General features: G+C 48.2%; 1 protein-coding gene across 1 annotated transcript in view; it reads right to left on the bottom strand.

Annotated features, from left to right (window-relative positions):
• Tmem241 (transmembrane protein 241) overlaps positions 1-27,810 on the bottom strand; it is a 108,091-nt gene that overhangs the window by 6,845 nt on the left and 73,436 nt on the right. The window contains exon 14 of the mRNA XM_032886111.1: positions 4,158-4,222. Within this exon, the coding sequence (XP_032742002.1) occupies positions 4,158-4,222 (65 nt within the window). The remainder of the gene's footprint in view (positions 1-4,157; positions 4,223-27,810) is intronic.

The raw sequence follows: 27,810 nt of genomic DNA, 5'->3' as shown, positions 1-27,810 counted from the left end.
ATATCTCACTCTCCTTTAGCAGCTTCCCCATGTGCTGCATACAGTACTCTATACAATCTTTTGTGTTGTTTTAGTCTGAGACAGTCTCACTATGTAGCTCTGGTTGTTCTGGAGCCCACTATGTGAACCAGGCCAGCCCCAAACTTGCAGAGACTGGTCTGCCTCTGTCTCCCGAGTACTGGGATTAAAGGTGTGCACCACAACTCCTGGAACACTCAGTGAACATTTTGTAAAGATGATTTCATTTTTCAACATAAGATTTTATTGGTCCTTTGGGAATTTCACGTCATGCACCCCCTCACACTCATTTCCCAGTCATTCCACACTCACCGCACCGTTATAACCTCACTCCCAAAAGAAAACAAAAAAATTGGGCTGGAGAGATAGCTCAGAGGTTAAGAGTACTGTCTGAGTTCTTAACCTAATCTAAGAGGTCCTGAGTTCAATTCCCAGCAACCACATGGTGGCTCACAACCATCTGGTGCCCTCTTCTGGCCTGCAGGCATACACGCAGGCAGAATGCTGTATACATAATGAATAAATAAACTTTAAAAAAAAATTAAAACTAAAATGAAAAGAAACCCCAAGTCCAATTGGTGTTATCTATATCCTCCCCGGAGCATGGTCAGCCTCTCAGTGGCCTGCTCTTAAACAGATCTGTGTCCTCCCCCTCCCACACCCTCACCAGAAGTAATCAATTGTGAAGAGCTAACTTCTACACCCTTATGACACTTTTTAAGACTTCTCTTTGACAGCTTCCTGTTTAGGCTGCTACTTTTGGGGAGTGGAGTGGTAGGGGTGGTGGGCTGTCACAGAAGCCTTCCATGTCTCTCTTTCTCAACTATGCCTCTACAGTCATCAATACTGCTGCAAAAGTAGATTCCTTGCTCTTTACAGTCAGTGGGAGCACAGACCATGGCCTTCCACATGGTTTCCAGGGACATCATAGAGCACAGGTCACAAACATGGCTGCCAGCTTCAGTAGGTCCAAGGACCCAGGCAAGGTCCTTGGAGGCAGCCCGGACCACAGAAATCACCATGGCCCCAGATGGTAGCATATAGGTCACATACATTAACGTGGGCCCCAGCGGCAACACAGCACAGGAACATCAACATGGCTTCATCAGAAGCATAGCTACAGTTTTAAAAATCTAACTATCCCTACACAGCTCAGGGCACATCGTGGGCGAAGGGTGGACGGAACAGGAGGGAACGGGAGGGTAGAGGACAGGAGGCGTGCTATGGAATGCTCTCTTCCGGACACATGAATTAGCTCAGCTATGTAGAGCTGACAGGATCAGGCCAACCAAACCAACAAGAGCCGTCGAGCCCAGGAGGTGGTGCTCATTTAACTCAGTAGGTTACAGGCAGGGGTTAGGGGCCAGAGAACAGGAAGCACGTGGGGTAACTGCAAAGCTAGTGGGATGGTATGCGTTGAGGGTAGATATGATCAAGGTTCACCATACCCATGGACAAAATTTCGAAAGGATAAAGTAACACGGTTGAAAAATCTACACTAATGAAGTTCTTTTCCCTATCCACAATCCATGGACATTTTGAGTTTGCCATTCCAGACCCATGTCAGGAATCAGTGCTGTCTCATTCAGGGAATGCTCCCTGCTGTCTGACCTTCACCGTGCTCTCCACAGTTGACAGCTGGTATGGTTTGAGTGAGTGGCCCATGTGTTAAAAACTCCGTCTGTGGTACTGGTGGGAAGGGCTACGACCTTTAAGAGGTGGGGTCTAGTTAGATAAAACTGGGTTGCTGGAGAGGGGCCCTGGCCCTCCCTCGTTCTTTGCTTACAGGCTGCACCATGAAGTCAGCTTCTTACTCTATCATACGCTCTCCACCATGATATTCTGCCTCGTCCAGGCCCAAAGGCAAGGGCATGTCTGAAACGGAGCCAAAGCAAAGCTCTCTTCCTGCAAGTGGACCCTCTCCAGGCTCCTTCACAGTAGTGCAAGGCTGAGTAACACATCTCTGTGGTGGGAAGAGAAACATTTAAACCAGTTTCCTGCATGCCTCCCTTATGGGCTTTGACGCTGTGCACTGTGCAGTTGGGAAGTCCTGACAGAGTCAGTAGGGACGAGGATACAGGAATTTGCAGGCACGGAAGCCTGCGCTGGAACTTGGTACAATCTCCATAGCTTTAAGTCCTGGGGAGGGGAAATCACTCAAATGCCTCTGAACCTCTGCATCTTAAGTTTTAAAATACAACTAACTAGGCAGGCTGTGCAAGTGATATATAGTAATGCAAAAAATGTCAGACACAGTTTCCCTCTGCAGATAGTTAGATTTTATGTGTGTGTATGTGCAAGTGTGTGCACATATGTGTGCATGCGTGTGTATGCATGCACTTCTGTGCACATGCATCTAGAGGCTGGATGGAGGACAACCCTGGGTGTCAAAGTTCCTCAGAATGCCATCTGCCTTGTTTTCTGCAGTAGTTTGAATGAGATCGGACCCCATAGGCTCATAAGTTTGAATACCTGGTCACCAGAGAGTGGCACTATTTGAAAGGAGTGGGAAGTGTGGCCTTATTGTATCACTAGGGGTGGGTTTTAAGATTTCAAAAGGCACATTCCAAGCCTAGAGACTCTCTTCCTGCTGTCTTTGGATGTGGAGCTCTCGGCTACCTCTACAATACCATGTCTGCCTGCCTCCTGCCATGTTCCCCACCATGCTGTTAACAGACAGATTATCAGAAATTGTAAGCCAGCCCCAGGGAAATGTTTTCCTTTATAAGAGTTGCTGTGGTCATGGTGTCCCTTCACAGCAACAGAGCACCGACCAAGACACTTTCTGAAAGTATCTCTCCTGGGCTGAAGTCCGCTGAGCCAACCTGGCCAGCAAGCTCCGTGGATTCATCTGTTTCCACCTTCCCAGGACTAAAACGACCATACCACTGCACTGTGCCTTTTTGGCTTGGGTTTTAAGAATTGGACTCAGGTCCTTTTGTAAGCACTTTATAGACTGAGCCTTCTCCCCAGTCCTCTAAACAGTTATTATGAAAAAGAAGAGGGAGGGTGGTCCAGCACTGGGAGGCAGAAGCAGGTGGTTCTCTGTGAGTTCAAGGCCAACCTGGTCTACTCCTTAGTTCTAGGACAGCCAGGGCTACATAGTGAGGCCCTGTCTCAAACAACAGCAACAACACCTTATAAATAAATAAAAGTAGGATAAAATAAATAAAAAGAAGAGGAGGAGATGGAAGCTAGAGGAACGTTTCCTCATTTTTTTTTTTTTTAAATCTTCCTTCTGCTATTCTTCTCCAGACAGGAAACGCTGCTCAGAGAGAGGACATGGATTCCTTATTCTGAGTGCTGTGAGCAAAAGCTGTCCACTTCTGCCTGTCTGGGAAGACGTGGGCCAGGGCTCACCTTTGGCCATGGAATGATTGTCTGTGGACACCACAGAAGTAGCAAGGACACTCAATGTCACATGTTAGGTCTGTAGGAAATACACAACTCCCGAAGGAAGCCCTTCCATCCCAAAGCACACAGGATGCTGCTCACCCCTGGACCTCCCTCCACCCCCATCCCATGGCCCCACAGGGCTGACAGAGCTGACCTCACATCTAGCCCACAGGAATTACTTGCTACGACTCCAATGTAACATTTGTTTCCATAACAGGAGCCCTACCCCAGGGGACCAGCCACAGCAATGAACCTGGGCACCAGTGCTGGCCATACCACTGGGGATTTGAGCGGCTATTCTGGTCACATGTGACCTGGGTGTTGGTTAGAGTTTATGCAGAATGTGTAAGAACATCTGCATACGCATACGACGGTGTGCATGACACTGTACCTCGTGTGAGTCGTGTGAGAGTGGTAGGAATGTTCTAAGTGTGAATTCAACACTGACAACCACTGGCAGACAAAGAAGTAGGCACACTCGCTCGCCTGCCAGCCCCGCATTTGAGACACCGAGGCAGGGGGTGTAGTATACAGGAGAGTATTTGCCTAGGACACATGAAGCACTGTGTTTAAGCCCTAGTACAGCAACCAACCAACCAGTCAATGACTAAATAAAATAGGGAAGGCATCGCCAGTGTGGAAATTCACTGAGGACAGACACATCTGCCCAGCGAACACCCCTGCTTCCTTTGAGCAAACCCAGTCTCCTGATGGATTGTGCCTTCCCTCTAGAGAGAACTTACCAGCCCACGGTTGCTCTGGTCAGGGTCATATCAAACAGCAACAGCGACAAGCCCCCTGTGATGACCTGCAGAAACAACAAACGCCTCAGAGCATAGGAGTCTAAGCCTCCCAGGTTAGCCGTTGGTGCCCATTGGTCCTCTGCATTTAGTGTGGCCCTGAACAAAAAGCCTGATGTGGAAAACGCTGTGTCCCATAGCCTGCTGGAACCCATAAAGGCACATTTAATATCTAAGCTGCTCAAAAGAGAGGTGCAGTGCCAAAGTCGTTCCATCTGCCCAAATAAGACATTATATCAACAACAGTGTGCTCGTCCTGTGTCAGCGCACAGAAGCCATCTCCAGTGCAGGACGTGCCCAGGTCTTCAGGATAAACACTGTCTACATAGCTTCATCTCTCTTGCCCCTTCTAATACCCTAGTCTTTCTAGACTGTGACACACATTCTAAGAAGCCAAGTGTTTCCTGGGAGAAAGAGCAGTTGAATCAGTAATTTATCTGAATCACAGAAGCAGAGGCTATCCCTAAGCCAAGGCAGAGGAAAGAGGTTAGCCCTACACCTTCTAGAGCTAGAAATCCCAGAAAAGACTCTTAGGAATGGTCCGAACTCCAGAACAGCTGTTGTGACATGAGTGTGAACCGATGACCCAACTCCATGCATACCTAGAACGTCTGTGCTAAGCCACAACGGCTTGTACGTCTAGACTTCTCAATTCTGCAGGTCAGATCAGGTTCTCCAAGAAAGGTAACCCTAAGGACCTGCTTTCTTGCTGTGAGAGTAGGGTGCAGGCTGCCAATCAGAGCTGTTCAAGCTGGGAGCGTGCAGAAGCCTCTACTATCCCTTCAAAGGGACACCCTGCGTTGTCCCAGAGGCCTTTCAGGTGTCCCAGCTTGGAATATGCAGCAAGAAGATGGCCAAGAATGGGTTTGGTGAGTCCCTCTTCATGCACTATCTTTCCTTCTCGTCTCTCTTCTCCCATCCTCCTCCTTTCTTCCTTTGTCTCCCTCTCATCTTTCCCGTTTTCTCTGTGTGCACGTGTGCATGCATATGGGCCTCATGTGCCCGAGCACAAATGTGGGGGTCAGAGGACACTTTCATGTGTCTGCCCTCATCTTCTGCCTTGCTTGAGACACGGTCTTGGTCACGGATGCATTCTCCAAGCTAGCCTGCCCCACCAGCTTTCGGGATTCTCCTGTCTCCTCCCATTTTGCTGCAGAAGAGCTAGGACGACAGATGCCCATTGCCACACCTGGCTTTATTTGAGGTCTGAGCCTCTGATCCTCATTCTTGTGTGGCAACCACATCTCATTTACCCCGCTTTATTGATTTACGGTAAAAATCTATATAAAAGACCTCTATATATTGTCTGTAGAGACATTAAAGACCAGGCCAGAGGAACGAGGATAAGGGCTGTCTTCCTCCTCTTCTTCCTCTCTGTCTTCTTCTCTGTCTGTTTGAAACAGGCTCCTGAAGCTCAGGCTGGCTTTGAACTTGGGATCCTCCTATCGATGCCTCCCCAGGGCTAAGACTTCTTTTCAGGAGCTTTCTACAAGCATGGTCAGGAACCAGCATCGAACTGCAGGGCAGATTCCGACGCTGGAAATGAGGAATGCGACTCCCACACACACTTCTCACCACCTCAGTTCCAGAGAGCGGACAAGGCCGGTGATGGAAAAGGCTAGCCCCAACTAAAGGCCCACACCTGGAGCTCCTGCACGCAGCTGCCTTTGAGGACCGCTGTCCTCTCATGACCTCCGTTTCTACCCCCACGAGTATTTCATTTGCACTTTCCCAAACGCACTGCATCCAGGTCCCCCGTTTATCTGCTCGGAGAACTGTTACTGCATCCTGTGTGCCTGCTTCGCCCACTCCTTCTGCTCTCAGTTTAATGGACAACCCACCCACCACCCCTCGTCCATTTGTTTTCATTACAAATCTTGAACAAAGCTAGCTATCCCGACAGTCCCCCCTTTCTTTCAAAACATTTGTTGTTTCCTGGCACAGTACCAGCAGGGATGCGTTTCTTGGAACTGGCAGGAGGGGAATTTTTCAGCCCACATGGCTGTTAACTGTACTGTCAGCCTGATGTGATAAGCACTTCCCACCTTACTTACACCCTACCTCTTTCTCCGTCACTGGCTACATCTCTTTTTTCTTTAAATTTTTTGACATTTATTGTGTGTGTGTGTGTGTGTGTGAGAGAGAGAGAGAGAGAGACAGACAGACAGACAGACAGACAGACATTACGCCTGTACAGAAGTTGGCTCACTCCTTCCACCATGTGGGCTCTGGGGACTGAACTCAGGCAATCAGGTGTAGCAGAGAGTGGCTTTATGTTCTGAGCTACCTCTCTGGTCTTCCTTTGTCCTTCTCCACCAGGTCTCAGAGGTTTCCTTGTCCACCCCTCTGCCTAGTCTCTGAGTGCCTATTCCGTGAGACTTAGTCCTGCCTGAGAAAAGGGAGGTGTCCCTTGGCAGGAATATTCTCACCCAGGCCTGCATGTCTGCACCTCCAGAAGGTTCTGGAACTTGGAGGAATCCTGTCAGGAGTCAGGCAGCTGGCCCCATTGTGCCTGTGAACAGTGTCTTTTGCCAAGAAAAACACGTCTTAAAGTTTTCAAACCAGTCCTTACTTGAAAATCAGTTTGGTCTAACAGCCGTGCTGGTGCCTCTGCCTCTGCTCTTTCCTGGAAATGTTTGTGCAACCTCCCACCTTCCTCCTGAGCGTGTTTCCAAGCTCTTCCAGAGTTTTCTCTTTTAACAAGCAAGACTGCCGATGGCTCTGACACTCACTGACATGTTATAAATCAGCGTGGCTTGTTTCTGTCAAAGATGCACACTGACGTGCTTGCCTGGCAGGGCTACTGTGGAGTGAATCAGGCTGCTTTCCCATCTACTCTGTAAGGATTGTCGTGGTTTTTAGCTTTTTTACTTCCTTTTCCTTCCATTACTATAGCAGTGTCAAACTCTCGGTAAGGTGACGCTGGGCGGCCAGGCTGTCAGTGAATGGCTCCCCAATGCTGACCTCTCCCTGTCTGAGGGTCAAATTCATGTTTGCTTAAAGTGATAGTTTTCTGTACACCACAGCCCTGCGGGACTTCTGGGAATACTTTACAGTGCCAATGCTGAGCCTGTACCAAAGGCCCACTCCACCTATGAGGAAGTCAAAGCCAGAGGCTGAGGGTTCCAGGCCAGAATATAAAATGGCTGGTGTACAGTCACGCAGGGGCAAGACCTAAGCAGTAGAGCCCTCCCTTGGCTAACAGGTGGAGGGCTGTGATTCAGAGGACTACTGGCCTGTGGCAGTGAGAGGAGAACCAAAGCCTTCTCTCCTAGTTCAATCTTCTTTTATGGCCAGGAACTCAAGAAAGGGGCTCATAAGCCACATGTGGCTTTAAAAAGCCACTGGAAGGCCTGGGAAGATCACTAAATTAGTAACCACTTTCCTCACAAGCATAGGGATCCGATGAAGTCTCTACAATCCATGAAAAGATAACACAGTGGCAGATGCTTGCAAACCAGTGCTTTAAGATGTGAGGCAGAGAGGCAGGTTCCTGGAGCTCACAGACCAGTCTGCCCAGCCAACCTGGGAAGCCCCGTGACAATTAAATACTTTTGGTTTTGGCGTCTCTTCACAGCAAGACAACGGTGACCAGGACACCCAAGAAAGGCTTTAGCTCTGGAGACATGGCTCAGCAGGAAGTGTTTACTGTGCACGTGTAAGGAAGGAGCTTAGCTCAGAAACCCATGTCACTGCCAGGAAGGCATATCACCCTGCCTGAGACAGGGTCCCCAGAACGAGCTGGCTGGTAAGACCAGCCTCAAGGTTGACAGAGAGATCTCGCCTCCATGAACGAAGTAGAAAAGGAACATAGGATGGTCCCAACACCAACCTTGAGCCTCTACACGCTCCGGCGAGCACACGTGAGCACAGGTGTGCAGGCCAACACTTGGAAATGTGCACATACGAATACACATGAACAGTGCACATATGAATACACATGAACAGTGCACATACAAATGCACATGAACACTGGAAGGAAAAAGAGGGGCTAAGACAAATCTATGTTTATCAGAGTCAGACAGGGAATCCATTTAACTCCTGACTCCTCAATGTCAACTGATCACAGAGCGGTCACGACACCAGGGACAGAGCGAGCACACGCTCCCTGGCCAGGAATATTCCTAGTGTTAGCTAAGCAGCAGTTGTGGGAAGGCATTGACTCTGACTCTTGATTGTATCAGGGGGTCCCTTGACTGTCTTAACCTATTTTTCTTTGCTGCAACAGAATGCTGTAGCCCGTAATATTTACAAAATGATGGGTGTGGTGGCCCATGCACATGGCACTGATGTACATGGGAGGTGAAGGTAAGTAAAATGGTTGAGGTCAACCTGGGATACACAGTGAGATCCATTTTTTTTTTAAAAAAAATTGCTTTCAGGGAAAGGGAATGCCACACTGTACACGTACGTGGGAGTGAGAAGACAAACAGCAGGAGTTGGCTCTCCTTCCAATGTGAGGGTTTGGGAAACTGAACTCAGGTTGTCAGGCTTAGCAGCGAGCAGCTTTGCCAAGCTATGATGATTAGTTTAACTGTCATTTGATGCAATGCCTGGATCAGGGCAGCCTGGGGGCGTGTCTGTAGGCTATTATGCTAATTACGGTGGGAAGATCTGCCCACCCTGGGAGCATCATTCCCTGAGCATGGAATTGTCTAGGAGTGAAACAGCAAGCTGAGCAGAGCATGCGTGGATTCATCCTCCTTGGTTCTCGACTGTGGACGCAGTGTAGCTATCTCAAGACGTCTCGAAGGCTGTAACCTGGAATCGTGAGCTAAAATAAACCCTCCTTCCTTAGGTCGCTTTTGTTAGAGTATGTCATCACAGCAACAGGAAACAAAGGTATCCACTGAGTTAACTCAACTGGTTCCCCATTGCCTTGTCATAAAAATCTAAACTACGGAGAGGGAGCTGGTTTAGTGGGTAAAGCACTTGCTGTACAAGTGTGAAGACCAGAGTTCCCATCCAGAAGCCAGGGAAACGCCAGGAAAACACAACACTACCTGCAATCCTAGCATCTGGTGGATAGAGATGGGGATCTTCAGGGCAGAAGGCTCGTTAGCTAAGCAAGCCCAATCCAGTTCTCTCCCCTCTTCCCTTGCTCTGGGTGTTGGCATCACATTCAAGGCACTAGGTGAGCTGCTGCCTGTGCCATACTGAACAGTCAAAGGTTGGTCCCCAGCTACATGAAGCAACCCTTTCATGATGAGAACCATGCTTATGACATTCCTGAGCTGAGTACGTCCCAGAGCCTAAGGCCCTAGGGCAGGAACCTCACTATAGGGTCTTCCAAGCTTTCGACCACCTTCATGCAACAAAATTGCCCAGGTTATAAGAAAACACCTCAAATAAACGACACTTTATCCTCCACGAGTGTCAACAGAAGCACCTGCATCCTCTCAGGAGCTCCTGAAGTGGCTGAAGCTGCCTTGCAGCCTCTCTCAGAACTCATCATTTGAAAGAGGTGAGGAATGGCCGTCAGCGCTAAGCACTGTCCTTGCCTCTAACACGCGGTTTTAGAGATACAGGTTTTACCCAGAGGAGAAAGAATCTGGCCGGCTCTACATCTCTCTGGAAGTCCCGAGTAACGAGCCCTGTGCCTCTCCACAGGCATAGCCATGCCAACAGCAGGGACTCACGTCCATAAGCAGTGACAGGCTGTGAGTTTTCTGCCTACCTCGATGGACATCATGACCTCTGTTATTTAAGCAAACTTTGCTATTTAAAGAAGATCATGTCCGGTTTTTCAAACATTCTTTTCAAACCTGAGACAAGGAGGTGGGGTGGGGAGTAGGGATGGGGAGGGTAGCAGGAACTTGCCATGCGGTGACGTACTTGGGGGACAGTCAGATCCCTGTCTGCTGTTACTTAAGTGTACAGGACCCTTTGTTGTTTTTGAGGCAGAATCTCACTATTTAGCTCTGGCCTTCTTGGGACTCACTGTGTAGATCAGGCTGGCCTTAAACTCAGAGATCTGCCAGCTTCTGCCTCACGAGCTCTGGTGTTAATGGTGTGTACCACTATGGCCAATTGTCATGACTCTTTAAGAGAAAGGTAATATCCACATGGCCCGCTTCTGCCCTAGCCACATCAGACACCTGCCCACACGGTTCCTGCTCACCTCTCAGCAGTCCATCCCTAGAAAGCCTTTCCTGAACCCAGCCCCAAGCATGTGTCTGACCGTCTCGGGCGTTTCTTCTCGGGTTTTCCATGTTCCTTTGACACTGCACATATCTAACATATGGTCTGGTCTCCCTAAGCAGGGTGTGTGCTACTCGGCTGTGTGTGCTCAGAGATCCTGGTGGGATGAGTTTCAGGTGACTGCACTGGGTCATCAGAGATGGGCACAGTCTGTGAGGCCACAGCACTGGTCACTCCAAATCTCTCACAGATGAGGGAATAACTGGAACCAAGGCTTACTAAGATACCCTCTGCCCCTTGCTCTTACTTGCCTCCACAAAAAAGGATTGAGATCAACTCGGTGCCAGGTTAAACAAGACAGGACAGGTTCTGATAGTTCTAATGGAATCCTGGACCAACGGGCTGTGGCTTGGGAAACAGGGGAACGTAAGAACGCAGACTCCTACTGCTGAATGTCACAGTTGGAAAACAGGAGGGGGGTGCATTTCTTAAAGGAAGGCAGAGAGAGTTCTGACAGACAGACAGGACAAGAGGTATCTATCTATTCTATTCACGTGTATGTGATTATTCATGCTTACATGTATAGGAGCATTCGTGTAATGTATACACCCGTGTGTGTGTGTGTGTGTGTGTATGTGTGTGTGTGTGTGTGTGTAGGTCAGAGATTGGTGTCATGAATTTTCCTCAACCACTCTTTCACCTTATTCTTTGAGGCAGAGTCTCTCGATCAAGCAGAACCCACCAGTATAGCTAGTTGCTAGACAGTTTGTTCTTGGGATCTCTGTCTCTGCCTTCTGAGGCTAGAATTACAGGTGGGTGGTCACACCCACCCAGCATAGGTGGGAACTGAACTCTTGTCCTCTTGCTGTGTGGCAAGTGCTTTAACCTCTGAGCCACTTCCCTAGCCACAGACAAGATGTTCTAGACAAGATGCACCAGAATCACCCGGGAGCTTGCAGGAACTGTAACAGCTCAGACTCCGGTCCACACCCATGGAACAGCAGGGTCCTGGAGGCAATGCTCAGGGAATCGTGCATTCTTAGTATGGGAGCTCTGTCCTGCTTTGAAGCCCCGGCAGCAGGTGTAAGACCCACTTCCTCCAGTTGCCCTGCCACACCTCCAGGGACCAGATGAGTGTTTGCACAGCAGCAGGACCAAGTGGGCCTTGCACCTCCCCAGGGCTGCACATGGTTTCCATTAAAATGCCAGTCTACAGCCTAAGAGTGCTTCTTCGATTTGAAGCAATTCCTTTCTTCTTTCCTCCCCTTTTCTTCCTTTTCTCCTCTTTGTGGTGCTGGATGTTGAAACTAGAGATTCACGTGCTAGGCCAGTGTCTAAGGCTGTGCCCAATACTGCTATTCCAGTATGCGGCTCCCTGTGGCTCTGTCCCTGTCATTGACAGATTCTTACCTATTCGATATCCCACCACCACAACCCCTGTCATCTTGGTGTGTGAATGTTCTTTGTAAAATAACTACAGGACCTCTGAGCTGGAGAGATGGCTCAGTGGTTAAGAGCACCGACTGCTCTTCCAGAGGTTCTGAGTTCAATTCCCAGCAACCACATGGTGGCTCACAACCATCTGTAATGGGATCCAATGCCCTCTTCTGGTATGTCTGAAGACAGCTGCAGTGTACTCATAAATAAAAATAAATAAATCTTTAAAAAAAAAAACAAAAAAAAACAAAAACTACAGGACCTCAAGGCAATACCTTGTACCAGGAAGAATTTCCTCCTACAGGGACTCAGGCAGGGGTGGCAGCGTGGGGTTCTCGGGGATGCAGCTCTGGTGAGTTGGTTCCCTCTGGTTAACCTAGGCACTCCATACGTGGGAACTCGGTGGGTTTGTACCTCCTTATCATGAAAGGTCTGGCTTCTGGAGGCTCTGAACTTTAAGTCTTCCCATCCCACCCCATCCAAACTCAGACATCTATCTAAACTTATTGAACATTTATTATAGGTACCCCTAGAAGGATTCTGTTCTCCAAAACTATTCTTTTTCTCTCTAGGCTAGGCCACAGCCTGCATGCTGCCTCAGAATTTAGCAAGCATCACATAAGAAAACCAGAATCGCCTTCTTGGCTCCTCCAGTTTCCAACCCTACAGTAGATTCATTGTCTACTAATTTTTCCTTCCCTGAAGAGTATGTACTCTGGGACCAAACCAAATATTTAACTCACATCTAGAAACAGTACAAACCTTTCCTCCTTACTCATCCCTACCAAAAATTCTATGCTTCTCAGAATACCTGAGGAGGGTTCTTCCCTCTCTGGAAATGTATTTCAGCCAATTCTTACTGCTTTTATAGCTCTCCAACTGCCTTAAAAATATGACACATGTAACTTCTTTTCTTCCTGGTTGTTTCTGTTGAAATGTTAGCCTGTTATAAGGTACAAAACTCTAGTCTGAAATGAAAGGTTCCCCTTTATTATATAAAAGAGAAAAGAGTCAGTGATATGATCTAAAGGCTAGGGCGTTCAACACGGGCCTGGCCAGCCACTGCTTCCCTGTGGCTATTGGATGCTATGCTGAGGCAGGCAATGTGGAAAAGCCTTGTGGGAACTCCTCCAAACATCTCTCTCCCATCAGCAATCATCGTACTAACTCATCATCACAATGTTAATTAACTTTCTAATTTTCTAAATCATAGTCCAGTGTTTTAGGTTCAGCAGCCTGGAGCAAAAGAACGTTCTCTGTGGGACTGCGAAAGGCACCCTGGTTCCCAGCTGAGGAGGTTTGAAACCCTGTTGACCCTGAAAAGGACACTAGGCATTTTGCCTGACTCGCAGGAAACCAGGCTGATCACTAGCCCTCCATAGATCTGTGACCCTCAGTCTTGTAAGAGCAATGCCCCAAGTCCCTTTGCAGGTAGAAGACGTAATCACAAGTCACGTAGGTTCAAGACAGATCTCCATTTTCTGAGACATTCTTCTGTAGGTTTATGACTGGTGCCCATTGTAGAGTTAATGGGGTCCCATGTCCACTCCGACACAGGGCTTGGCCGCTTGGGGAAGTTTGACCACGCTTATCCCATGCCACTGCTGGGTGAGTGTCAGGCTGTGGGAAGCCTCAGGAGACTGCTGGAGCTGGCTCAGGGGTCCACAGACCTGCAAGGAGGCTGGGGCTGTCTGGTTCTCGGGCTCTTGGGCATCCAGGCACCACTAGAATGCCTTGAAAGAGCTAAGAATGGAGTGGGGGCCCATGGTGCTGGGTCTAGCCCAGGGCCAAGGGGGGAAAAGGGGGAGACAATCCAACTGATCCTGCAGGGGAAAATCTGGACAGTGGTGGTGGGCCAGGCTGCGGCTTGGTGGTGGGTGACACTGGGAGCACAGGGAGGCCTTCTTCAGGAGATTTGATGGCAGCTCTGCAGGCAAAGGCCTTCTCTGTGGCTCCCTATAGTGGATCCCAATGAAAAGAGACAGTCCCAGGTTTTAAGGCATTTATTGTCATGAGTAAAACTATACCCCCCTTCTCTGCAGGGGCCTGAGATTAAATTCCTTTTGCAGGGAGGAGTGTCTGAGAAGGAAAGGTATTGGCTAAGCCTCCAGGCCTTTAGGTACCTCATTATGGAGATCTGTCTTGAGCCTACGTGACCTCACCTGATGTCCTCTACCTACAAGGGGCTTGGGGGGGCGGTGCCCTTACATGACCGATGGCCACAGATCTATGGAGGGCTGTGGGCTAGTGACCAGCCTGGTTTCCTGGAAGTCAAGCGAAACACCTACCATTCCTTCAGGGTCATCTGGGTTTCAAACCTCCTCAACAGGGAACCAGAGTGCCTTTCACGGTCCCACAGTTCTCCAGGGCACAGTTTCTACTTGAGTTGTGTGGCTGTGGTGACGGTCAGTGGCTTGGTCTCTTTTCTCCTACTCCAGCCTCTGGGGACTGGGCTGTTCTGCTGTCAGCTACTCACAGAATGATGGATTCCTGCCCGTTACTCTTTTAGCCCTCTGTCCTGTGGATCAAAGGTTCCAGCAGTTCTCAAGTCCCAGAGTAGTGCCCTGCTGCTGCTGCTGCTGCTGCTGCTGCTGCTGCTGCTGCTGCTGCTGCTGCTGCTGCTGCTGCTGCTGCTGCTGCTGCAGATAAAGGGCCTGTGGCCAATGTGTCCTCATTTCTTAACTTTGGATCCAAACAGAGGGCAGATCTAATTCCTCAGACAGCTTTTAGAAATGAGGTAGACTTACACTCAAAGGAGTCCAAAATAAAAATCCATCATGACAACCGTTTCATCTCCTGATACAGTGCCTTCGATTCATCTTCCTTGTTAAACTTCACCATATTAGAGGGGAATAACAGACATGCTAAGATATGTGTCGGCACCAGATACCAGCTTCCTGTCAGTGTTCAAAAGTCGGAGATCTGGTGTCTGATCGGTGAGACCTTTGCTGCTCTTGACCCACCTCCTTGCTTTAGCCAGCAATTCCTGAGTCAGCATCACTGGGGTGGAGTGAGCCTCCGCATGACGGAATACAGTTCTAAATGTCACACAAGAACTCCTTAGCGCGCTAAGCATCCGACAGGCCTCAGTCGCCAGCAGACTTCCATCTGAGGAACTGACAAAGGCCTTACCTTTCTCGCCACTCAACTCCAGGTCTCTGTAAACTGTAAACAGACACCTATGGCCCCTACACAACAGACTGAACGATGCCCTATACCAAAGTCCTAAGCTCGGATGGGACCTTTGGAGGCGGGGCCACCATGATAGCACCAGCACTCATATGAAGAATGCAGGATTGAGGGTGTAGCTCAGTGGCAGTGTGTGCTTAATGTGTATGAGGCTCTAGGCTCATCCCAGTGCCAAACCAAAAAATAAAACAGCTAAATAATTACCAAAGCATGTGCTCCCAGGTTCTCCTTCCATCTAGGTTGCTCTTTCCCCACCAGCTCCATGACACCAAAGGTGAAGTCCCAGGAACATCCAGGATGAGACAACCAGCCTCAGGTCCCTGCAGAAACCACCCTGCTGATCCCCAAAGCTTGGAATCCTAGCTTCAAGCATTGTCAGGAAATAGATTCCTAGGAAGATGGGTCGGTTGTTAAAGAGCTTGTTTTGGAGGCATGAGGACCTGAGCCTGACCCTCAGAACTCAAGCATACTTCTTACCCCAGTGATGTCAACATGGGAGGCAGAAACAGGTAGACTCCTGGAGCTCGCTCCCTAGCCAGCCAATGAGGACCCTATGCCAAACAAATGGTGAGAGGCTCCTAAAGCCTGCCACTCAAAGCCTCCTTTGACCTCCACCCTCACATGGACACACGTGCCTGTGCGCAAACAGACAGACAGACAGACAGAAACAGAGAGACAGAGGTTGGAAGTCATTCACTCTACGGCATTTTATTATGACTGACCAAGACACCCTTCTTTATTCTGCTGGAAAGTATTTTAAAATGTAAGTTTAAAAATAAAGAAGAAATGTTTCAAAGTCTTCAGTCACCAGATTGGAAATGGCAAACGCTTTGAGTTTTTGCTGAGGTGAAGCTAAACTGCTCTTGTGGAAATCATACGAGGGCCTAGAGAGGTAGCAAGAAAGGCCAGACTTGCTGCAGAAGGCCATGCTGAGTAGTCAACAGTGGACATACATGAGGAAGCCGACTCAACATCACTTGGCAGAGGTCAAGATACGGGTACAGTACTGAGTGTCACAGAACGAGCCTCTCACAGGGAGGGGTCTGTGTGAAGTCTGAAGGACAGCTACCAGGCATGGAAAGCTGAGAAGGGGATTTTCTGTAGAAGGAACAGCACTCAGTAAGCTTAGGAAACGCTAAGCCACTGGGTGTTAATGGAAATGCTGGGTGTGGGGCAGTTAGCAGCTGCCATCACCACCAAGGGAAGCCGAAGGGAGTGGGGACAATCACTAGAAAGCCCTGTCTCCTAGTAAGGTATTTTAAAAATCCCAGAGAAACATACTGTATGCTTGGAGAGGCAGCTGGCCTGTGACTTGATATGTGGTTGTGTTCCTGTATGTACGGACTGGAAGTCATCACCGGGCATCTTCCTGAATCAATCTCTATTTTTGAGACAAGGCCTTTCACTGATCCTGGGCTCACTGATTGACCCAGACAGCCTAACCAGTAAGCCTGAGGGATCCTCCTGCCTCTGCTCCCCAACCTTAAGATCAGAGGCACCCTACACTGCAATTTAATTATTTTACATGGGTTCTGTGTTTTACACGGATGCTCATCCGTGGTTGTATGCCTGCAGTCTTTGAACCCTGAACACATGCACATCTTCTGGAGGTAATCAAAATACAAGTCTTCGCTGCCGGGGAACAAGCTCTTTAACCAATGGAGGCCCCCACCCCTACTAGCTTCCAGTGAGATCATCTAAGAAGCTTAAAAAGACAGCCAGATACAGAGGAAAAGTATTGATCAGTATTGATGGTTAAGAAACATAACAAGTACCTCGGCAGGGATGTCTCCATGCGTGGAGGGGAGGCATATGCGGGCCTTCTAGTGACACAGAAAAAGAGGCATGTGAACAGCCACAGGCAGTCCTGGGTTGGCCATACTCCATACCCTCAGGGAGTCTGCTCCCTCCCCGTTCTCTCTAACAAAAGCTGGCAGGCCACCTCTCCTCACTACCCACAATACACAAAGATGAGCGCCTACGGCCTTGCAAGCTAGGACCCAGAGAGCCGTCAACTTGAAAAGCTTGCTTTAAAAAGTGTCCAATCCTAACTCCAAAGTCGGAGGAAAGCCACCTGATACATCAACCTGATGCCTGAGGCCATGGCCTGGGAGGCCCAGTCCAGCCCTAGCAGGTGTACCCAGGGAGAGGCAGAGCTCTGGAACACTGTGTTTGCTTACTTGAAACATTTAGTCCGAGGGAATGGCAGGCAGGCTGTTTTTCTTTAACCCACCTCAGCCCCTCATACAGTCCCAGGTCCTCGCCTTCTGCCTTGCTATGGGGAGTCTGGGCTTATCTCTTCATAAGAGAACTGAGCTCAGGAGACAGTGGCTGACAACCCGAACAGCAAGGCTCCGGTCTAAACATCTTCCTTTGCCCAAGTGACACCCAGACTGCCATAGTAAAAAGGCAACATCACAGCAAGAGGCAGAGGGATCAGGTAGTAAGGATCAGGGTAGCAGAAAATGTGATGTGAGAAGGGGAAGCAGGCTACCCGGGAGTGGGAAGGCACGGCGGGAGGATAGGGAGGGAAAGAGAGGCAGGAGTCAGCAAAAACTACCTCTGAAAATGTCATAATGAGATCGAATACTTTACACGCTAACTTCAAACTATTTTCAAAGCAGCTTTTTAAAAATGTATAATGCCCTGTCATGAAGTTCACCTGCTAAGGGCACACAGTTCAGGAGCCCAGAGTCCTTTCAATCAAGTCGCTGCCACTTCTGCCCTACAGACAGTGTGAGCCCTGGTCTTCCTTTCTCCTGGGAATACACCCAGTGTTAGGGTTTAAATCTCGGCCAGTGCCCGAACAAAGCACATCAGGCCAACATGGTTCCACGTGGAGAAGTTTAACGAGAGAAGAGGAGAGGAGAGGACGTGGAGGGAAGGGGGAAGGGATAGAGAGAAGGGACAATGAAGAGGGGGAGAGCAGGGAAGAGAAGAGAACAAAGAGAAAGCAAGAGAGAAATAAGAGGGAGAGGAGGGGGCAAGCAGCCCCCTTTATAGTCAGGCACAGCTGGCTGTTGCCAGGCAACTGTGGGGCAGCGCACATCAGGCTGTTCCCAGGTAGCTGTAGGGGTGGAGCTTAGCAACACCCAGAAGCGTGACAGCTAGGCTACAAGGGTAACACTGTTTGGTATCAGTGTTCCCTGCAGCCCATCCAGCACTTGGAAACTGCAGGTCTTTTCCACCACAGCCTGTGGCCGTGAATTCATTTGTCTCAGCTCATCACCAACTTAACAGACATGAAAGCTATGAGTTCCCACTGGAGACCTGTCCAACTGTCTTTAAGAGATGCTGGTTCTTACTCTTCAAACAAGTAAACAAACCCACCAAGAAAATACTTCTTAAAGTTAACTAAGGCAATAAATTGGGGTCCCCGAGTTATCTGGAGAAAATTTAATATATTTTAAAACTGCATAATACAGCTCGTAATTTTACTTACTTGGTCATTTGTGATAGCTTTAAAACTCTTTGAATGGTAGAACAGTGAGAGAACAAGTTGACAGCTCCCTACAGACCTAAGGGTTCCAGAGCACAACTCAATCCAAAATGCAAGCCAGCACCTCAAACCTTACAACCCTGTGAGGGAAACTCATCCTCTCCAAGTAACAAAACAGCTTGCTGGTCTTGCAACATTTCCCTGAAGTGCATACCATTATTTCTGCTTTGCAGATGAGCAAACCGATGCACACAGAAGTCCGGTGCCCCTTTGTCGCTGCGGTTTGTTAACACAGGTCTTAAATAGGAGAGGCCCCTCATGGTGGTTTGAGTAAGAATGGTTCCCAGAGACTCAGGTATTTGAACACTTATTCATCAGGGGGTGGCACTACTTGAGAAGAATTGGGAGCTGTGACCTTGTGGGAGGAAGTATGTCACTTCCAGTGAGTGTTGAGGTTTCAAAAGCCCAAGCCAGACCCAGTGTCTCTCTCTGCCTTCTGACATGGAACTCTCAGCTATTTCTTCAACACCATGTCTGCCCGAGTGCCACCATGCTCCCCACCAGGTTGATAATGGGCTAAGGTTCTTACACTGTAAACGACCCACCCCACCCCCATTAAATTCTTTTTTTTTTTTTTTTTTTTTTTTTTTTTTTTTTGGGGCTGGGAACCGAACCCCAGGACCTTAAGCGCTTCCTAGGCAAGCGCTCTACACTGAGCCAAATCCCCAACCCCCATTAAATTCTTTCATAAGAGTTGCATGGTCCTGGTGTCTCTTCCCAGCATAGAACACTAAGACACCACTCTACACGTGTGCTGAATGAACTTGCTGACAGGACATTGCACTCAGGACAAAGGAAAGACTCCCAAGAATGAAGAGGTGGGTAAGTTCCAGGTCGGCCTCAGCTGATACTGAGCACCGTGTCTTAGTCAATGTTAGTCTATGACAGTGAAGAGACACCCAATCATGGCGACTCTTACAAAGGAAGAAAGCATTTAACTGGGGCTGGCTTACAGGTTCATCATGGAGGGAAGCATGGCGGTGTACAGACAGACATAGTTGAGAGTTCAACATCTAGATCCACAGGCAGAGAGAGCTGCACTGGGCCTGGCTTGAGCATTTGTAACCCCCCAACCCAGTGACACACTTCCTTCAAAAAGGCCACAGCTATTCCAATAAGGCCACGTCTCCTAACCCCCGCCACTAGCACAGCTCCTAAGGATGAAGCAGTCAAAAGTTTGAGCCTGGGGGGGGGGGAGCATTCTTATGCAAACCACACACCTCAACAAAACAAAAGAAAAACAAATCGCTAAGCAGGAGGGAGCTCTGAGCTGGCCCACCAGCTGTGGGCTGCTCAACTGTCCGGGAGAAGAGTGGCCAGCCCGACCACTCAAGGCAAAGGGGTAAAGCGACAGAACACAGAACACGTATGACCATACCTTCATGGACGCCCCTGGATAGACCACACAGCACCTACCTTCTAGCATGCACTAGCTATCTCAGAAGAACACAGCACAGAAAGCCAACCCCAGGGCACCTGTGAGACGCGGCAGAATTACTGCCCACACTTTCCCTCTCTAGTGCTGACACTTTAAAGGTGCAGAGAAGAAAGTGCAGCTCATAGCACAGTCAAAGGGCAGCCAACGCTTGGCAATCTGGAAGAGCAAGGCAGACATGGATGCGGTAAGACTTCCATGGAGGGCCAGCCAGTGAGATGCCTCAGAGGGTAAAGACACTGTCAACCAACCAGAGGACCTGAGTTCAATCCCTGGGACCAGTATGGAGAAAGCAAAAAAAATTTGACTCTGGTGGGCTTTCCTCTAACTTTTACAAGTGAGCCATGGCATGTGCCTTTACACACACACAATATGATATTTAAAATTTTTTAAGAGGTTATTGAGTGGGAGAGAGTGCCCTGACCTCCCCGTCCGGACCCAAGAGTGGAACACAGGTAAGAACAGAAGAGGGAATCTCCCGGATGTTAAACTTCGAGTGCTGAGAAAGAAGTCTAACACCGTGTGGGTAAGATGTCAAGAGGAAGGTGAGGAAACTGTACGAAGGACTGGCTCGAACACTGGCTCTGACCCCCTCCCACCAGTGTTCAGGAGTGGTTAATCAGCTTCTTTCAGCGCTGCTCCCTGGAAACTTGTTTATTTGGTGCTCGCATCACTGCATCCACCCCCGCCCCCACCCCACACCCCAAATGAGAAATAACTGACCTTCGTGTTTCACACTCTAGTTATTCTAAAGGATATGAGGCACATCCAGAAAAACCGCAGTCAGGACACTGGAAATTAAGTGTCTCCACAGTAAATGAGCAGCAAATTCCTTCAGCCAAAAGTTGTGAAACCCAGAATTACCACCGTATTTTTGCAAATGCAGAACGCTGTGATGATGGGCAGTACTGAAACCAGGTTTCAGGAGGAGGGGGTAGACTGTAATGCACACGTGTGTGTGTGTGTGTGTGTGTGTGTGTGTGTGTGTGTGTGTGTGTGTGTGTGTGTGTGTGGCGGGGACATAACACATAGAGACAAGACAAACCATCTCCGGGTCTGGGAAGGAGGGGGAGACGTAAGGCACAGAGACAAGACAAATCATCGCCGTATTCAAGATGCCCCAGAACATAACCCTCTTCTCTGAATTAACGTGACAACAGAAAACAGAATGTGCTTATTTTCCCTCAAATCCTGAACAGTATTTCCCTCCTAGGGACCCTGGAAAAAAAATCTTGTTCATAAACGAATGACTCCTGGGTAACTGGCTTCTTTGTTGGTGTTTCTACATGCTTTAGCACTAAACCCTCACAAGCCGCTCCATGTTCCCACCACACCTCACCGCTGATGTCACGGAAAGGCATCGACATGCTGGGTTAGAGCCCAGTTAGAGACGGTAAAGGAAATTATGCTGTTGCCTCTGGGCTTAAATTTTCCATGAAAAATTGTTCTCATCACCACAGAAGCTTAGCCGGTGAACAAGAAAAATGATTTAATTAGGAGACAGCCATAATTAGATTTTTTTTCCAGTACACTCTTTCGACATAAAAGTTACATTGTAGCAGAGCTTTACTTTATTTCGCGACATATTTTCATCGGACCGCTCCAGAACACACAAAGATGTTGAGTAACAACCAAAAGGAGAGGGAGAATACTTGAGCGAGAAGGCCCACGGTCAGATGAGCTTTGTGGTGTGTGTGTGGGGAAGGAGGGTGAGGAGCTGTGAACACAGGCACAGGGAAGCAGCGACAACTCGCCTGCGATGGCATGGGAGCTGAGGAAAGACAGAAATAGTCTGGCCACCGAAAACACACGGAGGAGGTGTGTCGGAGTAATCGGCAGCGCTAACAAGAAGAAATAAATGCGGTGACACAATGCACAGCATGTGAGAGAATGAAAAAAGTAAAGATCCATATTATTTTGATGTCAGGAAATGTGTATGATTTCCCTATTAGGACAACCCAGCCTTTGTGTGTGGTAGATACGTATGTATCTGCTTCTGTGTGTGTGCACATATATGTGCAGGTGTCCTGTGCATACGTGTGCATGTGTATGGAGACAGGACATGCAGGGAACACCTCATCAGACCTGCTCTTCCAGGATTTCCTCCCTGGTCTGCCCTTGTGTGCACAGACACAAGTCAAACCAGACCTAAGAACTCTGTTTCAGAACTTGAAAGACCTCTTTGCTTGTCACCTCCTTGAACACTCAAGGTAGCGGTCAATGTTAAGCCTTAGGACCTTCCTGTAAGTGTGTGTCAAGACATCTGGTGGGGATTAAAATACTAGATGCTGTGGAGACGGCTCAGTGCGTAAGGTCTGCTCTGCAAGCATGAGGGTGTGCGTTCAGATCGCCAGCGCACACAGAAATGCTGGCTGTACTAGGGCACGCCTGTAGCCTCAGTGCTCATGTGTAGATTTGAGGACTGTCAGCTAGACCACTGATCAAAAGAGTCAGCTCTAGGTTCAATGAAAGCCCCTATCTCAAAAGAAATGGACAGGAAAACACCCATTATCAGCTTCTGGCCTCCCCACCCACAGCACAGGCACGCATATCCACAAGCACGCACAAACATACCCATACCCATGTGCACATATAAGGAAATAAATATATAACATTAATAAAAAGTAAAGATCCATATTATTTTGATGTCAGAAAATGTGTATGATTCCCCTATTAGAACAACCCAGCCTTTGTGTGTGGTAGATATGTATGTATCTGCTTCTGTGTGTATGCACACATATGTGCAGGTGTCCTGTGCAGATGTGTGCATGTGTATGGAGTCTAGAGGTCAATGTTGGCTGTCTTGTGTCTTAACATTTTGCTTTTGTGTTTTGTTTTACTTTGTGGGGCTGTAGATGGATCAGTAGTTATGAATACTTGTTCTTATAGAAGACCCAGGTTTGACTGCTAGCACCCACATGGAGGCTCTCAACCATCTGGAACTCCAGTTCCAAGGGATTCCCCCTCCTCTGGCTTTCGCTAGTACCAGGCATGCATGTGACACATACACACACCAAGAGGGACACATTCATACACTAAGAAAAATAACTTTTGAAGAAGCTAATCCTCTCTAGTCCACTGACATAGTGAAGACCCCTCCTTAGTTCAGTTTCTTGGCAACAGGTCAGGGAGACACATTAGCATGCCACATGAAAAGAGAAAGGAGCGGTGCTGTGGCCTGAGACAGGAAGTCAGAAATCGGAAAATGTCCTACGCATATCAAAGCTTTCGTAAGGACACACCAGCCAGTTTACCAGCAGCATTTGTCCACCTCTTAACAGAAACTCCTACATGGGAAACTACTACTACTCCACAAGGAGATGTTGTTATGGAGATAGCTTTGAAGGCTTCCGGGCAAAGCCAGTATGTAATTAAGGCTACTGAGTGATCACAGAGCAGCCAGCTGGGTGGTTTCCATGGCAACCAGCACACATACATTTTCACACACACAGTGACTGCTTTGGATCAATGATTCTTTATACAGGTTTAAGACACTGTGAGCGGTACATCAGTAGCTTCTTTTGTTGGCCAATCTCAGATTAAATAGCACGCGAGAAGCCTGGTTCTAGCAGATGCTGCACTCAGAGCGGCAGCTCCTCAAACCAGTAAACGCAATGGTAAACGTAGAGTCAGGAAACCACTGGTTAACTCTGTGAGAGAACTGAGCTAGTGTTAGACAGAGCCAAGGACCTCCCAAGGGCTGGCATTCACCAGTCCGGAGACGTCAGACAGCATTTGATGGCCTCTGTCAGGCAGAAATTAGTACTGTGCTTGTGTACAGAAAAGAAAAGGGATTCCCACACCTACGATGGTGGACTTGAGATTAGGCGAGAATTAAGTCTTCATTTAGGTCTCCATCATTCTACACAATCCTATTTGCGATGCACACCCCAGGCATTTCCACATACATTAGCTCATTGAATCCTGCTCTGAACCAGCAGGAGCTTGTATTCCAGTACCTTCCAATTTTACAATATTTCTTCCTCGTGAACAGCAATGTGAGGGAACCACCTTCTATAAGAGTAAATTCTGACTATCCGAGTCGAGGACAAAAGTTCTAGTAGCCTACCTGTAACACTGACACCAAGGTCTTCTTCCAAAGAGGGTGACGCCTGGTGACGGGGACAGAAGAGAGTCCCACTGTGGAGTGATGCACTCCAATACTTTCTTATGAACCTGACAAATGTCTTATTGAGTAGGCATGAGCATTACCAACACGGTTCCTAGCAGTTCATTGTTCATGGCTACCTCATATGCTGTCGGGAGGTCGTGAGGATTAGAGAGCTGTTGGAGTAGTCCAAACTGTGCTTTACAGAGGAAAGATCAGAGAGTTTCCTGGATGACACCATGGTTTGGATGAGAAATGCCCACCTTAGGCTCCTGTGTTTATGATGGCACTGTTTTGGGATGCTGTAGGGCCTTTAATAGGTGGAGCCTCCATAGAGAAAGAAGGCCTAGCCTCCTCTGTTCCCTGGAACTACGAGATTGCTTTAGTAGTGTCAGCACACTGAGTACTCCACTTACTGCCTTTCCCATCATCGCAGCCTTGATCCTCCCAAACTGTAAGCCAAAATAAACCCGTTTCTCCTAATGTTTTGTTAGGTTTTACAGCGACAAGAGAATTAACTAATGTCCATCATGTCCATCATGGCTGGTATGACTAATACCAGAGCTTAGAGACAACATAATGCATCCCTTACTCTCGTGCAGGTGGGGAAATCCAAGATCAGCCTGTGGGTGGGCTCAGTGTCTGGAGGGAGCTGCCTTCTCAGAGACAGCATCCTCCTGCTGTGCCCTCAGTCAGTGAGACAAGGTAGCTCAGGTATTTCAAGATTGGGTCTCAATCTGCAGCCCTAGATGGCCTGGAACTGGCCACATAAGGCAGGCTGGCCTCAGACTCACCTCCTCTGTCTCCTGAGGGCAGGGATTAAAGGTGTGAACTACACCATGACTGACTGAAGTCTCTTTTATAAGGCCTGTTACTCCCGAGAGGTCTGGTTTCAGAATCTAATCATGTGCCCAATGCTGCACCATTACCATTGCCTCCGAGATTAGGATTTCAAACTATGAACTTCAGGGGCCACAAACCTTGATATCATAGAAGAAAAGTTCAGTACACTTAGCATCTGAGTGTCTCCCAGTCTCTCCTGCTCACTGTGACTCTCTAGCATCTGAGCGTCTGATCGTCTTCCAAGGAGAGCGTTTGGCCTCTGTTCTTTCATTCCTTTATCTTTTCCTCCCATGAGCTCTTCCAGCCCTTCCCTCTTCTAAGGTTTGACTCAAGCTCTCATATGATTCTCACTCCAGGTTTCCAATTTACAGTAGCTCCATTTAGATGTCCACTGCCACACACCTATCTAGAATACATTTTGCCAGCTTCCTCTCTCAGTCTTACCACTGCCATAGCATCCGTCTGTCTGTTATGCCCAGGCCTGCCATGTCTCCAGTTACAAACCTTGGAGACACCCCTACTCTCTGGATCCCTCATTCTTGGTGTTTCACAACTATCGTTACACACCTGTGTTTGTTCTTAACTTAATTATTTTGTCATGTTCCAAAGCAATCACATGGTTAGTTAAATTAAGATTTATTTTCCTTTACTTGCCGGTTCTGTTCTCTTATCCCTGCCATTGAAGCTTTGATTTATTGCTCACCTTAATGCTTGAAGCTCATTTCTATCTACATAAGCCCTGTTTCCACACTAGCCTGTCCAAGCATAATTTACCGTTTGTCTTAGGGTTTCTATTGCTATGAGGAGACACCGTGACCACAGCAATTCTTATAAAAGAAAACATTTAACTGGGGCTGGCTTACAGTTCAGAGGTTTAGTCCATTACCATCAGGACAGATGTGGTAAAAGGAGCCCAGAGTTGTACATCTGGATCAGCAGGCAGCACAAGGGGGTGATGCTGGGCCTGGCTTGGGCTTCTGGGACCTCAAAGCCTTCCCTCAGTAACACACTTCTTCCAATAAGGACACACCCACTCCAAGGCCACACCTCCTAAAAAGTGCCACTCCCTGTGGGACACCAGGAGCCATGGTTATCCAAACCACCACACCATTCATCAGTTATGTACTCTGCAGAGCAGCCTCGTCTTATCTGTCATCTAGCTTTCTGCCCAGTTCCCTTTGCCTCCCTGTCTCTGCTTCTGATCCAGCTAACGATTTCCCACCTGCTGATCCTGCTCTTTCTAGAAAGCTCTTGTTCCTTTCAAGCTCACCTAGGCACAACTTTCAGGGGCCAGCGCCAGTCACTGCTCTGCCATCCAGATTGGTATCATTGCCTAACAGTCTCACCCCTTACCTACTCTGAGGTATACCAGGCCTTAGACAGGCGGTGGATATAGTCAATGCCTTTCCCACCCCGTGTTCATCAGACTCCAAAGATTATTTCCCTAAAGAATTGCTGTGGTCGTGGTGTCTCTTCATTGCAATAGAAACCCTAGCTAAGACAGATGATAAATTATGCCCGGACAGGCTAATATGGAAACAGGGCTTATGTGGATGGCAGTGGTAAGCTTATGTAAGCTAAGTGATGGTAGAATCATGTACAAAAGGGGGCCCATTGAAAGAGAAGTTTTATGCCTTCATATCGTATCATCAGATCCCCTAGACTATCTTAAATCTTACAGGACTGCTGACTGCTTCAGGCAGGTAGTAAACTAGAACAAGAAAGAACTCGGGGAGCCAAATGAAGGGGGTGCTCCCCTCAGGTGCGATGGATACAGTGTGGCTCTGAGTCCAAGTCCGTGATAGCTCATCTTGGTGGCCAACCACATCTAGAATTAACTAAGACAGAAGCAGCTGGGCACACTTGTGATGGATTTCTCTTGGTTGGATCATTCGAGGTGGAAGACTCACCCTAAATCCAAGTCATTTGAAATGAGAAGACCCACCCTATTTCTAGGCCATGCCTTGTGGTGGTGGCCATCATAACAGGACGTAGACAAAGAAGGCTTTACTTTAGTGTCCGTTTGCCTTCATTCTCACTGGCAAGTTTATATTTTCTGACACATCCTTTCGCTGGTGTCAGAACCTTCTTTGGGATTCTAACGTGGACTAAAAACTGTCATCTCTCTAGGACCTCCCTGGGACTCCAGCACTTGATTGGGGCTGCTAAGACATCTGCTCTATGGACTGAACAGCTCCTGGACTCTTGGCCTTTCTGTAAAAAGGCAGCCATCTTACTAATATGTAGATATATATTAGCTCATTCTAGCAGTTTTGTCCCTTAGAGAACGCTAACAGAGTCTGAGCCCTGCATCTATGAAAGGTAAACTCCATAAAAAAACAACCAGAGGGCTGGAGAGATGGCTCAGCGGTTAAGAGCACTGACTGCTCTTCCAGAGGTCCTGAGTTCAAATCCCAGCACCCACATGGTGTCTCACAGCCATCTGTAATGAGATCTGATGCCCTCTTCTGGTGTGTCTGAAGACAGCTACAGTGTATTTATATATAATAAATAAATAAATCTTTAAAAAAAAAACAAAACGAAAACAAAAAACAACCAGAGGCCAATGAAATTCCATGAGTAAAGGCATCAAGCCCAATGCCCACAGTTAATCCCCGAGACCTACATGGTGTGTGTTTGTGTGCGAGTGTACAAATGTGTGAGTATGTGCAAGTGTGTGTGTGTGTGTGCGTGTGTGTGTGTTTGTGCGCGCTCTCAGGTTTCATCCACAGATCCAAGGTAACCAGGGTGGTGGCTGATAGCATGGTCTGCCCAGAGCTTAAAGCAGGGTAGTAGAAACTACAGACTGCATAGCACCACCCAGCTTAATATGATGATTTTTAATATGCAAACTTAGTAAGTTATTAAGTGACTATGCAACCATCACTACACTCTAGTTTCAGCTCATTTCCATCACCAATAAACCACAACTTCCTTATACCTC

This window comes from Rattus rattus, chromosome 15, assembly GCF_011064425.1.
Source record: "Rattus rattus isolate New Zealand chromosome 15, Rrattus_CSIRO_v1, whole genome shotgun sequence".
NCBI classification, from domain to species: domain Eukaryota; kingdom Metazoa; phylum Chordata; class Mammalia; order Rodentia; family Muridae; genus Rattus; species Rattus rattus.
Note: the sequence above shows the minus strand (reverse complement) of the source record. Positions and strands in the feature narration are given on the sequence as shown.